The sequence below is a fragment of the Polyodon spathula genome, chromosome 3 (genome assembly GCF_017654505.1).
Source record: "Polyodon spathula isolate WHYD16114869_AA chromosome 3, ASM1765450v1, whole genome shotgun sequence".
Taxonomy (NCBI): Eukaryota; Metazoa; Chordata; class Actinopteri; order Acipenseriformes; family Polyodontidae; genus Polyodon; species Polyodon spathula.
The window spans coordinates 57,634,949-57,649,186 of NC_054536.1; the positions used below are offsets into that span (position 1 = coordinate 57,634,949).

Below are 14,238 nucleotides of genomic sequence, written 5' to 3' on the forward strand. Positions count from 1 at the left end.
AAATGTGGTATGTTTTGAATTTCCTTTTTCTGGTGTATCATTCAGTTGAGATGAGCTTATTACAAGTTAATTGAAACCTCATTTTGAAATATGAGGTAAATGTTTTCCATGTTATCGCAATTAGCATTCAATTGCTCTCTTTAAATTTCAAATTGCATGTGCCCTTAACACTGTGCTACTTGATTACACTAGAACTCGGTTTTCAACTGTGGGCACTTCTAAGGGTCAAAAGGGGGTATGTAGGACGACTCAAAAATGCAAAAATAAAAATGACAGTAAAAGAAAATAGTGATCTTGAACTGATTTTAGTTATTTATTTATTTAACAGTGCTTTGTATTAATCTCTAAACCACTGTGCATAATATTTAATTTTTTTTCGATCGAGCGCGATTCCACTGGCCCGGCTGCATTTCAGTAACAGCAACAGGTTGAGTTGTTTTCAGGTACTCAGTCCTGTGTATTGATTCTTTTTTTTTTTTTGTTAAGCCCAATGGGAATTTGGTCTTTTTAAAAGCATTTATATTATTTTTATTTTAATACATGTAACGCATTTTCACAGAACAAAGTTTTTTCGGGCCACTGTCAGTCACATACCTGAAAACCTGTTTAATCCACCACTTGGCTTCCTTCCTGTACTTCTGCATCTAGCAGAATCTCAGGCACCGACGAAATGAAGCCGTTCAGAACCTTGTTACAAGTACCCTAGAATACTGTGGCTATTGACAAGTGATTGCTGACAAGTCCACATAATTACCTCTATTTGACGAATTGGCGCCTTCATCACACCCTCTGAATGCCAGTTCTTGCCAAGGTAAACAACAGATTCAATCAAGCATTTAAGAACTCATGATTTTTTCTTACTTGCTCATTGTGATGTACTGTATCCTTATGCTTGCTCATTGTGATGTACTGTATCCTGTAACACACGTATATATATACATACACACACACACACACACACCCATTACACTTAGTCAGCATTCGGTCAATGACTGACAAAAATAACCAATTTTGAGCACTGATAAATTCTCAAAAGAATGAAATGAAAAGGTTATTTCACTGTTTGAGAAAATTGCTAAATGGATAATATCAAACAAGCAAAGAACAAAACACAAAAGAGGCTTTTCAGTCTGAGCAAAGCGATATAATCAAATTGCTAAATGTGCTTTGAGCAAATGCGCAGTTCCCGAACAGATTTTGAAGATGCTGCTCAATCTGCAAATAGCAATTAATTGGGGTGTGTTAAAAATGGGCATCAAGTGAAATAAACATTTTAATACAATATTTTTTTATTATACGAACATAAAATCAGTAAATTATATTAATAAGATACACATTGTGGATTCATTATAAATGCATTTATTATTTATGCAGGAAGTATATATACACACACAGAGTCTATACACAGTCTACACCCCCTTTCAAATTTTTTACCTTTTGTTGCCTTACAGCCTGGAATTAAAATGCATTAAAATAGTTTTTTTTTTTTTTTTTTTTGTTGTTTGTTTTTTCATTTATCTACACATCCTACCCCACAACTTCCAAGTGAAAAAAATATTCTAGAAATTTGTAGAAAATTAATTAAAAATAAAAACTGAAATAGCTTGGTTGGATAAGTGTCCACCCCCCTTGTAACAGCAATCCTAAATTAGCTCAGGTGTAACCAATCGCCTTCGGAATCACACACCAAGTTAAGTGGCCTCCACATGATTTCAGAATAAATTCAGCAGTTCCTGTAGGTTCCCTCTGCTGGGTTGTGCATTTCAAAGCAAAGCCTCAACCACGAGCACCAAAGCGCTTTCAAAAGAACTCCAGGACAAAGTTATTGAAAGGCACAGATCAGGGGATGGGTATAAAAAAATATCACAGGCCTTGAATAATCCTTTGAGCATGGTCAAGACGATTATTAAGAAGTGGAAGGTGTATGGCACCACCAGGACCCCGCCTGGATCAAGCCGTCCCTCCAAACTGGATGACCGAGCAAGGAGGGGATTGATCAGAGGATACAAGAGGCCAACGGCAACTTTGCAATAGCTACAGGCTTTTATGGCCAAGACTGGTCAAGGTGTACATGTGACAACAATATCCCAAGCACTCCACAAATCTGGTGGCAAGAAGGAAGCCATTACTCAAGAAAGCCAATTTGAGATGCACAAAAACACTCAGGAGATTAAGTAGCCATGTGGCAAAAAGTTTTGTGGTCTGACAAAACTAAAATATAACTTTTTGGCCTAAATGCGAAGTGTTATGTTTGGCGCAAACCCAACACAGCACATCACCCAAAGAACATCATCCCCACTGTGAAGGATGGTGGTGGCAGCATCATGTTATGGGGATGTTTCTCATCGGCCGGGACTGGGGCAATTGTCAGGACAGAAGGGAAAATGAATGGAGCCAAGTACAAAAGAAGTCCTTGAGGAAAACCTGCTGCCCTCTGCAAGAAAGATGAAACTGGCACGAAAGTTAACCTTTTAGCGTGACAACTACCCAAAGCACACAGCCTAAGCTACACTGGAGTGGCTAAAGAACAACAAGGTAAATGTCCTTGAGTGGCCCAGCCAGAGCCCCGACCTAAATCCAATCGAAAATGTGTGGCATGACTTGAAGATTGCTGTCCTTCAACGCTCCCCAAGGAACTTGACAGAGCTTGAACAGTTTTGTAAAGAAGAATAGTCAAATATTGCCAAATCTAGGTGTGCAAAGTTGGTAAAGACCTATCCCAACAGACTCACAGCTGTAATTGCTGCCAAAGGTGCTTCCGACTCCCCACCTCCTGAATAGGTTAATACTAGAAAAGTCAAAACATAAAAGAAATATCAAAAAAAGAGTTATTTTTGAAAAAGGGGGAATTGTCACACCTCCATTTACGAACTTTGTAACTCCGTGACTGTGTGTGTTACACTTTTTCGTGATCTATATATATATATATATATATAATATAATAGATATATATTATATATGAATATATATATATATAAATAATTTTAGCGAATTAAGGTATCTTACCTGGTCATCATTTTCTGTAATTGTATGGTTAAATGCTTATCATAATTTGCTAAATGCTTAATTTGCTTAATTGCATAAGGCTGCGCGGTCCCTAAGTCCATTGTGAATTGCATTTTAATTCAGATAATTGCATAATGCAAACAACTTTCAAGTGTTTAAAAAAATTTAAATAAATAAAAAATTGTGTTTCAATAATAGCAGTGACGTAGAGCACATAGCAACTGCATGATTGCGGGAAAAGCCGGAAGGAAAGTCACAGAAAATGGCAAAGTGAATCTGTAATACTCGAGCCTCTACGTGCCTTCACGGAGGCAAATCGGTATCAGGTTTTTTTTTTGTTGTTGTTTGTTTGTTTTTAAAGTTGTTTATCAGCTCACAATAGGAAAAATATTGTGCATAGTTCCATCAAATTTTTTTTTTTGCTCCATTGTACTCACAAGATCTATATTAAGGTACTGTACACACCTGTTTTACTTTTATGTTTAATTGTACTGTATTACAATAACTTTGATTATGCCGGCTGTTATATAATGTACATTATTTTACTTTTCATATCATGCTTTACCAGAGAATAGTGCTGTTTGCATTGATTGCATAACATATTGCAAGTTGTTTTATTTTTCTGAACTTGTACAGTACTTTGGGTTACTTGTATTAAAATATATAAAAAAATAACTGTTTATGCTGCCTGTTATATATATATATTATTTTACTTTTCATATCACAGGGCGAATAAAACAAGGGCAAATGTGAGCAATATTCATCAGGTGGAAAAAAGACACCTTAGTAACACTGCAAATATGCTCTTCAAAAGCCAAATTTGGATAAAAAAATAATACCTTTACATATGTACTAGGCCGGGTCTCAATTTCATCAATAACCAGTTTAAAAAAAAAGTAGATCAGTCACATGAAACAACAGTGTTAAGTTATTCATTAGTCTTTAATAGTTTTTATCCCTTCGGTACCGGTAATAAGTGTCGAGCTAAAACAGTAGACCACTAAATTAATCAAACATTAACATATATACATCTATGCCTATTTTTATTCCACTTAGTACAAGACACAAAGAGCTAGATTCTCAAAGCAATTGACGCCAAATCGTCATTAACACTTATTTTATTTTATTTTTTATTTATTTATTTTTTAAGAAATAATGCATCCCATATACCTCATACAAGGGTCTTAAGTTGCTGGCTACTGGTGTTTTTACTTTTACCAAAAAAACATAAAATAAAATAAAATAAATACAGTGTGCTACTAGTCTACTATTTTGAGAACTGACAACCAACTAACCACATGCAAGCAGGCTGGAACTGAACGCAATCAGAAAGACTTCCACTAATCAAGGTAATTGGATCTTCCAGTCTTTGCTTACAGTTTGTCCTTTTACTCTTTGTATCTCCCAAACACTACTTGCCCAGTTCTGAACCTATGCTGAAAACCAAGCAGCAGCACTTTTTCTGGCTAATGCTCATCAAAGCCTGACGTTGGGTCATTAGCTTGTGGTTGCATGAACTGTGCGGAAAATCTCAACTTCTGTCTTCCTTCACCCTGTAGCATTTATTGTTGGTAGACAACACACAGATCAGCATAATTAGGATCTGGAAAGGACTTGTTTTATTTAGTCTATTCTTAGGTATTAGTACTGGAGGGCCGATTCACAATTACTTTTTGCTCAATACAAAGTCACAGTACCAGACTTAGGGCTCGGAATTCAGCTAAAGTACAGACATGTGCGGTAGTGTAATCAAGGGTAAAACACGGATAAACTGAGTTTACTTACTAATTACTCATACCTGCTCTATTGTGATAGCAAATCCTGGCTATACAAGGGTTAAAGCCAAGGCATATTCCAATTTATGTTGCAACTCTGTGCAATTAATGATGGGCAGCATCTCCTCTGATTAACTTTTTAACACAAAATTCTGTAAGACCACTACAACAGAAATGCATGCAATCTACTGTAAAAGCATCTCTGCACATGCTTATTGCCTTCCATAAAGGTTAGTTTACCCAATTTCTTTTTTTTTTCACCACAGGACCTGTGCAACCCCTACCTGTCCATTTATCACACAAGTCAATGACAAAGCCGAAACACTATGCTTTCCTAATGGGTAGACACAGCAGAGAGCAGGCTGTGAATTAAGCCTCTGAGGCACTTACATTATTACAAACCCTGCCTGTAAACCATGTCCCGGTATCCCAAGGCTTTTGTTTGATAGTGCGATAAAATTGATGGCAATACGGCAGGTTTAAACAAATACGATAGGTGTCTGTAGGGTTGTTGTTTTTTTTTGTTGTTTTTTTGCAATATGCATTTCAAATGAGACACTTTTTAGGACTATAGCTTTTGGAAGGTCCTCCTAAATTAAATATTTCAGAGTATGCTGATTCCCCCCCCACCTCCCCAAAAAAAAGTTTGTAATGTGAAACTCAAGAACCTGAATATTACAGCCCGATTTTCAGGCGTCCTTTTTCTTTATGTTGTATTCCCCAAATGTTCTCTGCAGCACAAGTCAATGTCATTCTTCAGTAAAGAGGTAGCAGGCAATCTGCTCAAAAGTTCCTTTTCATGTTACTTACACACTGCACAGATCACTGATCAAGGTTAAGAAAACAAAGACTGTGTATTTTGGCAGGTGGAATGTATTGTGAAGAGCAACACATTTGGTACGTTTTATTTCTGAATAAGATTGTTCAACTAAAAAGAAAATATTCAGCAATCTGTAATCCATTTATTGTAGGCAGTTTTTCAAAAAGTCTACAATTACCCAGAAGATAAAATCAAGCTGCCAGACATTTTTTAAACTCTTCATGTGGTCAGATCAGCAGCGATATTTTTTAGTGAAAAATGAAACACAATAAAATATCAAATATTAAAAAAAAAAACACACCACACAGTAAAATACCGGTACTTCAAGTTGTAGGCTAGATGAATTTTGGAAACTAAAGATTTTTCGCAGAGAAAATGTAATTTCAAGGAAGATTTAGTGTTACTTCAATATTTGTCCTCATTGCCCCTCCTCTGCTCTGATCTGTTAACATCTATTGACACTCCAGGCATTGGCATTTGGCGTTTCAGCCACAATGCAGGTTTTCAAGAATATATATATTAAGCCACCTCAAAGTATCCCAATCAACCAACCATATTAGTGCTTCCTATATATCACCGTTAAAAACAAACATCGTTAGATTCTCCCTGCTGTACTTGGAATGCTAATCAAATGGTACATTTCTGTCGAGTACATGAAACAGTTCAGTATGAGCAACAGAACGTATGTATGTCAGATGAGCAAGTCATAAAATAAGTCAGGTAACAAGCACCAATACATTTAAACTATATCAAGACAAATATAAATGTATACTTTTTCATTCCATTATACAAAGAAAACACTTTTTAGGTTTTTGTTTTAGTTTAAATACATACATATTTCTGCGCAGCTTCTACAGTAAATACTAATGAATCCTGTATGTATTCAGGGAGTACTCCTAATCAAGTTGAAAGTGCATTTCTCGCACACTATTAGCTGTGAGGTCCGCGAGCAAAGCAAAGTCGAGTCTCAAACAATGGCTTAGTTTACATGCACATGAAAATCAACTGTGATATTGTCACATGAATACAATTGTGAAACAGCAAACGGACGTCATTTTGGCAGCGCGACTAACAGCAGGGTCAATCGCTTTCTCATGATAAAAATAGCTGTAAAAGCAGGAGTCGTGCTTGTGGCTCACTTCAGCAGTCAAGATCGCGTTTTCTGACAATCTCACGTAATCTCCAGCAGAAAGACCGTACAAAATTGGATTATTGGATTACTATAAACAGCCACTGCAGTCACAAACACGGTTATACAATTGTCAACGGCAGTCATTATCACGATAACATTTTAATCATCAGTGATAAAATTAAAAGACAAATTGTCAGATACAACTCAAAAGTTTTTATTCAAGCACATCATATCAAATATCTGCACAGCCAAAACGCTGTATTTAAATGAACTACTAAACATAAAAAGGCTTTATTTTGTTTTGTTTGTTTTTTTCTGTCACGATATGTATAGTAACTCGACAGTACTTGCGCACTTCAATTGTACCTTCTTTCCTTTGCTGCCACTCAGTAGTTGGGGCGGGTTTAAAGTATTCAGAATGAATCATTGAGAGATACACGTCAGAAAGGAGGGACATTGCCCCAACTGCATTGGGAAAATGTTTTTTTTGTTTGTTTTTTTTTTTTGTAGATTATTTTATTTATTGTTTCCACAGGAAAAGTCAACATGAATCGAGTAACCATTTCCAGTGTTTTTTTTGGATATACACCAATTTTTTTTTTTTTTTTTTTTTTTTTTTTTTTTTGCGTAGGGGTGTTTATCAGTTAAAACTGAAAACCATAAGTCCTAACTATAAGTCATTAAATCTACATAAAAATACGATAAAAACATGTTTTTAATACACTTAATCTGTTTATACAGAACCTGTTGTGGTTTACACACTGAGAATGCTTTGTCGTTGACAATCTGAGTGCGAGACCTACACACTCTGAAATTATAACAGTATGCAGGTTTCTACAAATAGGTTCCAATGGCCATGTGGCTTTTAATGTTTCATTATGGTAGAAGATCTGTGCACACCACATTTGCAAACTGACCAGTCAGCCAAACCCTATTTTTCTGATGAACATCCTTCAGTATAAATTATTTTAGTTGTGAATTCACACATCAGTTAGTCACAAATAGCCTGTATACCATGACTCCAAATCTAAATGAGGCTTAATAGGAGCTGAAAAATACACGACAATAAGTAAAACATATGTAATTGGGTTAATACCATTTTCATGTCCTTGCAAAATAAGTGATTCTCGATGAAATGCTGAAAAATGTAAGTATCCATTCCATAAAACTACTTGCTATGGACTAACTTACACCTTCATTTTTAGTACAGATGGATTATTTCATGTTTGACTTTTCTCACTTAACAGTAAAAATGTGCTGTGACTGTCCCCAATGGTGTGTAGCAATAAAATCTCTGAATAAGTTAATCTTGTATGCTTCAAAAATGCTACAAAAGGCTCCTAAACTAATTCTACAGAGATATCCTGTGCTACTACAAGACAGTGCTCACAAATTCGTATTTACAAAAGTATTATCTTAAAAAAAAAGTCACCAAAATCAATGACCAACGATGTGATAATGAACCTACAAGGAAATTCAGACATTTTTGGAGACGATAACACTTAATTTTTGACATTGGGAAGAAAACAGGCCTTTGGAGGGCCCCCAGCATATGCATCAGGGTAAATTAGTCTCAGAAATAGCTCTTAAATCATATGCCTCTCTGTAGGACATGTACATTTTGTATGTCCTTCGGTGTGACACATAGAAAAGGAATTTATTAACAAACAATCAATAAACTGCTTATATCTTACAATGAAAACAAATACATGTCAATAGATTCAAGAGCATGAGATGATATACATGGGTTTATAAGTGCCAGTTTGGAATAAGATAGAAATCCTACAATGTGAAAAAAATATCCTATAATCCAACAATGTGTGCATCGCTCCATAGGACCGAGTTATCACACCATAGGAAACAAACTTTTATTTATGAGTTTTTAGCCTCATAAGAGGCAATCTATAAAAGATAGTATACACAATTTACCAAGAATCACGGCAGGATTTTACGTGATAAATTATTCATATTTTCACATATAGCTAATGCTTTGCTTGAAAATGTTCTACCACAACTGATAATGATGTACATATTTTTCTATAACATCTCTTAACCTTTATTTATTACATTTGCTTCCAGACGCCCACAAGCAAAGAGAATAGCAAAGTACCAAGCAAAGAGCAATAAAAGAGGAGCCTGCTAAAAGAGGGGCTTTGCTGGCAGGAAGACGAATGAGGTATATTATGGAAAGTTCATCAGACACAGCCAGAGCCAAAGGAGTATTCTCATTTTTTTATTTCTGCATCATAAGCCTAATATTTAATCTCTACCCCTCACCAGTGTAGGTAATTATTGTGTGGCCCCTTCTGATTGTAACTGCTCTCATTGTTACCATTCGATTTAGTGTGCCATTAATCTTTGTACTGCAGAAACTCTCCCATTTTCCACTACTGGTACCTCCTTTGCATAGCCATGCGTGGATTATTTATCCATGTGATTTATAATGATGACAAGGTTTCAGAAGGGTGCTGGCAAGATAGAAATGATTGATGACCATCCCCTCAGTACCAACACTACTGTCTTATTTCCTCAGCTACCAAGCAAAGGCAGCTAGGGGAGAAGTACAGGTATTCTCCATCAAGGACCTCAATGAAGCTATACAGAAAGAGATGAGGGTTAGTTGGAGGAAATCAAAAAGAAAGATCAAGATGTCAGTCATATCTGAGAGCCAGACTCTTCACCTTTATCACACCATCACATGATCTTGTAGCATGTTTTTCTCATTTATATATATATATATATATATATATATATATATATATATATATATATATATATATATATATATATATATATATATTAAAAAATTTAAAAAAGGTGTATTTTGTTTCAAAATGTTTCCCATTGCCTATCTTGTATCTCCTCATTTGTTGCATCAATCATTCAAACTTATGTTTAGCGTCCCATGATGAGTCATCAAAGTCCTACGGTGTGATGTTTAAAATTGGTATGAAAAATATAATGTATAAATGCTTTAAAATCAGTAAATGTGCACAATATCAAGGAAAAGTGAATAATACAAAGCTATTCAAATAGCTGATTTTCTTAATTAAAAACTCAACTAACAAAAATAAAACTGACCAGCTATGGGAAAAATGATTACTGGTAGACCACAAGTCTCATATATATGACTTTCAAAAATGTAAAAAAAAGTGTTTTGGCCAAGGCAACAGATAAAATACAGATTTGATAGTTACATGTTTTTAGTTTCCCAACCACCATTTTTTTTAAAGAAAATGTTGTCATCACACCACGTGACATTTTTAGACCACCAATTAACTACATCCTGCAAAAATGTGAAAATGAATTGAATCTGGCACGGACAACTGTATGTTCAAAAAGTTAAGACCCTACAAAATCCAATGCAAGCTTGCAAGCTTAGTTATGGTGTTTTAAAACATAGATTTATTTTTTTTTCAATTTTGAAAACCTTAAAATTTATCCTTTACCCAATTACCAACTATCTGAAATGCCATCAGCCAGCAAAAAAAAAAAAAAAAAGAACAGGTGGCAAAAGCCATTTTGCGGTAAATAGCACCAGAAATGTTAAATTTTCAATTGTCCTCGCCACCAGTGAAATTCCTGATAAACCTGGAAGAACAGCTGGCTATGTGGTGGCAGAGGGGAAGCTAATCTTGTTTGCATTGAATCTGCTATTTCCTGCCTTCCTAAACACTTGTAAGGAAAGTCATGTTATTCTTCCAATAAAGTGTAAGAGTAGCCGACTAGGAAACAACCTACTGGCAGTGCACTGCCTTTGTGGACATGCCAACAGGCCTACAGCAAAATGGCGCACCAGATTATTCCAACGTGCATACCAAGTAACAAAACGTAGAGTTAAATAAGAACCGCAAAGTTAGCTCTGTTTCCAGAAAAAACAACTACATTTACTCTGGCTTTCATGACTACCCATATCAACTGCATATCACAACTAAAACAAAATAGGAAAGCATTCACATGTGTCCAGGAAGCCTATGAAGTCAGATCAAGTAACTGAGAAAGAAAGAAAAAAAAAGTTGAAATCTGTGTATTTGTTGTAAACCACTGTAAGAACTTACTAATACAAATTAAGAGAAGTGACTGGTATTCATTCCTGTAATTTTACACATTAAAACGATAAACTATTTATACAAATCCTGCCGGGATCAATAATAAATCAAATGTTCTAATAAAATCTAATTTTTGATGGTTTAGTAAACAAGAATGAAAGAAAAATAAGCCAACTATTGTAATGCTAGAGATACTGTAGTTATATGACAGACTAAAATTATATTTTGTCTCTGGATGATGAGCACACACAGCCCTATTACCCTCTATCTAGTCATGTCCTTTTAATGAATCCCAGATGCCCCATACTTTAGTCAGCCTATATTATTTCAAAAAGGTAAAATTACCTGCTGAAACAGTAAAAAACAGAGAACCAAAAATCCAAAGTAATCAAGCATGTTTAATGTAATTAATTGAACTTCCCAAAGTACTACTGCAGTCCCTCATTTTATATAATTAATCAACAGTCATTACAGCAAGAACTCAAGGAGATATATAACATGTCAGTGCACATTTATACAAGTTATTCTTCTTCCTCTTTGATTTCAGTATATGCTCCCTGCCAGCAAAAACATTTTCACATCTTGTGTATTATTGTATTAATCCCCAGCCATAGGTCTTAACACTGTAAAACATCTTTCATGGGAATACAGATAAGCTTGTCAGCTTGCACAGTAAAAACTAGAAGTTGATGACTATTATTATTATTATTATTATTATTATTATTATTATTATAATAAGCCAGCTTCCAAGTTTAAAAAGTAAAGCGGCCAGCACAGCAGATATGGTCATCTACATTATCAATTTACTATTGCACAGTACTACTGCCTAGGGGTGGCCAATCAATGGGATGTTGTGTTTCACAAGCCCATCTATCGTGTACAAATATTTTAAATATATAAAAGCTCTGAGTTTAATGCACAAAGTGCATGGCCTGTCTATAAAACAGTTCAATACAGATGGCTTATGTTTAAAACTAGCTAAAAGCAATAAAAAAATAAAGTAAAAACTTTAAAACATGTACAAATGTTACTATCAAAATTCATCAACTACACAACTGAATACACGTAGTATTGCTTTGTGCGTGTAGAGGAGGGGAAAAAAGCAATGAATACAGCCATGCCACAGTTAGAACTTCTCTGCCTACTTTCGCATGCAATTTCTCTAAGTGCAATAAAAACTTTTTGAAAGATAAGAATTAAATCAGATGTAGGGATTAACATGTAAAACAGCATATTTTGAAAATAATAATTAGCATTTATAAAAACAGGTAGCATGCTTCCTTCAGGCCATGTGAAAGAACAGCAGGACAAAAAGGGTTAATATGCAAATGTTAAACCTATAACGTACCCTCATTGGATGAATATCAGCATACGGTGGCTTGCCTTCAGCCATTTCTATTGAAGTAATGCCTAACGACCAGATGTCGGCCACGCAGTTATATCCAATTTCTTGAATAACTTCTGGTGCCATCCAGAATGGGGTGCCAATGACAGTATTACGTTTAGCCATTGTGTCCTACAAACAATGAGAAAGTCACATTAATTCAAAGTCCAACATTCAGTGGCTCACAAGGTAAAAACACCACTGCTTGAAGCGCAAAATGAATGATGCCGCATGGTTCGAATCTTGGGGGTGTTGCGTTAGTGATTTACCCTCGCCCGGGTCAGGGTAGAAAACCATTAGGGGATAGTTAACATCATAATGCCTCGGCGACCCCTACCAATCAGACTCCCGACAAGTTTAGTCAGAGGCTTCCAGGGCTGGGCTTCTGCCTTTAAGGTTCAGTTGCTACTTTGGTATCTCTGGTTCGAAGGGTGAATAGAGGCGTTTGGCTTGACAGCATGAACAGATACACTGTAAATGTGGCAAATTAGCTCTAGATCTTGACCTTTAATGAAAACCTTGTCCTTAAGCAAAACAGTGGCACCCCCAGCAGCAAAATTCTCTGTTGTGAAGACTTAAGTGGCACTGTGACAGGATGGTGTGTGGTGACATCATGCCAGAATGCAGGAACAAAAACAAAGACACAGTACTGCAGGGCAAAAGGTGCGCCGTGCGCCGTTTACTTTAAAAATAAATAAATAAATAAAAGATTTAAAACACAAAAACACTGCTCAGAGCAAAATAAAAGATTTAAGCAAAACAAATTCATGAACACAAAATAATAACAAAACCCAGGTCAGGCTAGGCAATCGCCTTCACTGAAACTATACGTTTCATTTTTAAATTTATTTTCTCTTTCCTTGCTTGCTCTCATTCCTCCTCTCGAACACCCACCCCGAGTGCTGAGAGATCCAGGCTTTTATACCGTTGCCAAAGGGTTTAACTAGCTAGTGATTATTCTATTACCCCCTCGGCCACAATCTGCACGAGTTTATTAACTACTGGCAGAAGACGAGCTGTCAACCTCGCCTCTGCCAGAACACATTCAAATAAACAAAACATACGGCTCTCGCCGTCATATATAAATACAATAAATCATAAAACGAACACTGACACTGCTGTGCCGTCATAAATACAAATACACAGATCATACACAGGGGCGGAGGGGAAGACCCCGTTCTAAACATAAATAAATAAATATATTTATACAGCAGGGCTTTCCTACCGCACTGCTACAGGGACCCGAGTCTTTTGAACTTTTGGACAGTAAAGGGATGTGCTTTTGTGTTGTACACCAACAGGTGTTTAGAAAACAGCATAAACATTTGGTGTCTCGCTTTTTTTTTGCCTTTTAGTGGCAATAGTGTTTAATGCCAACTACTAATCAACTCCAATGAATCCATTTCAGCCTATTAGAAATAAACAAACATGATAATAGCACTTACTGTTAGCTGCCCAGCAACACCAAAGTCAGCTAGTTTTGCATGTCCCTCTGTATTCAGAAGAATATTTCCAGCTTTGATGTCTCTGTGAATTTTCCTCATAAAATGAAGATACTCTAGTCCTTTAAGTGTTGACTTCAGAATGGTTGCTATCTCATCTTCTGTAAGCTGAAAAACAAAGAAGTCAGATCCATAAATCCTTTCTTCTTGATATTTTGTTGCCGTGATTTCTCCAAAAGACAAACATATTTAATAACAAACAACAACAACAACACAGTGAATATTTTGCTTATTCTTCATTGTACAGTAGAACAATTTGTTGTTTTGAAATTAAATTTAATGAGAATTCAGTGAGAAAGGAAAACAACAAAATGCACTTGTTGCCATCTTACGTCCTTAATGTTGGTTTGGATTAGGCTGCATGCTGACAGAGGTTGAAATCGTAAAATGGCTTTGGCAATTTGACTAGTGTGGTCAACTAGAAGAACGAGATTACTTCACTTGAAGCTACAGGTGAAAACACCTAAAAAGAACTTATGCATGCCTGGAAGTTAGAGCTTGCTCATATCTAGAAACAGCACATAAATTAGTAAAAACACACTGGTGGAAAGCATGGTTCATAAAATGTCA

General features: G+C 35.8%; 1 protein-coding gene across 1 annotated transcript in view; it reads right to left on the bottom strand.

Annotated features, from left to right (window-relative positions):
* Nucleotides 1-14,238, bottom strand: part of LOC121313233 (serine/threonine-protein kinase 3-like) — a 132,553-nt gene that overhangs the window by 96,526 nt on the left and 21,789 nt on the right. The window contains exons 5-6 of the mRNA XM_041245562.1: nt 13,612-13,776; nt 12,131-12,298 (exon numbers count right to left, since the gene is read on the bottom strand). Coding sequence (XP_041101496.1) covers nt 12,131-12,298; nt 13,612-13,776 — 333 coding nt within the window. The remainder of the gene's footprint in view (nt 1-12,130; nt 12,299-13,611; nt 13,777-14,238) is intronic.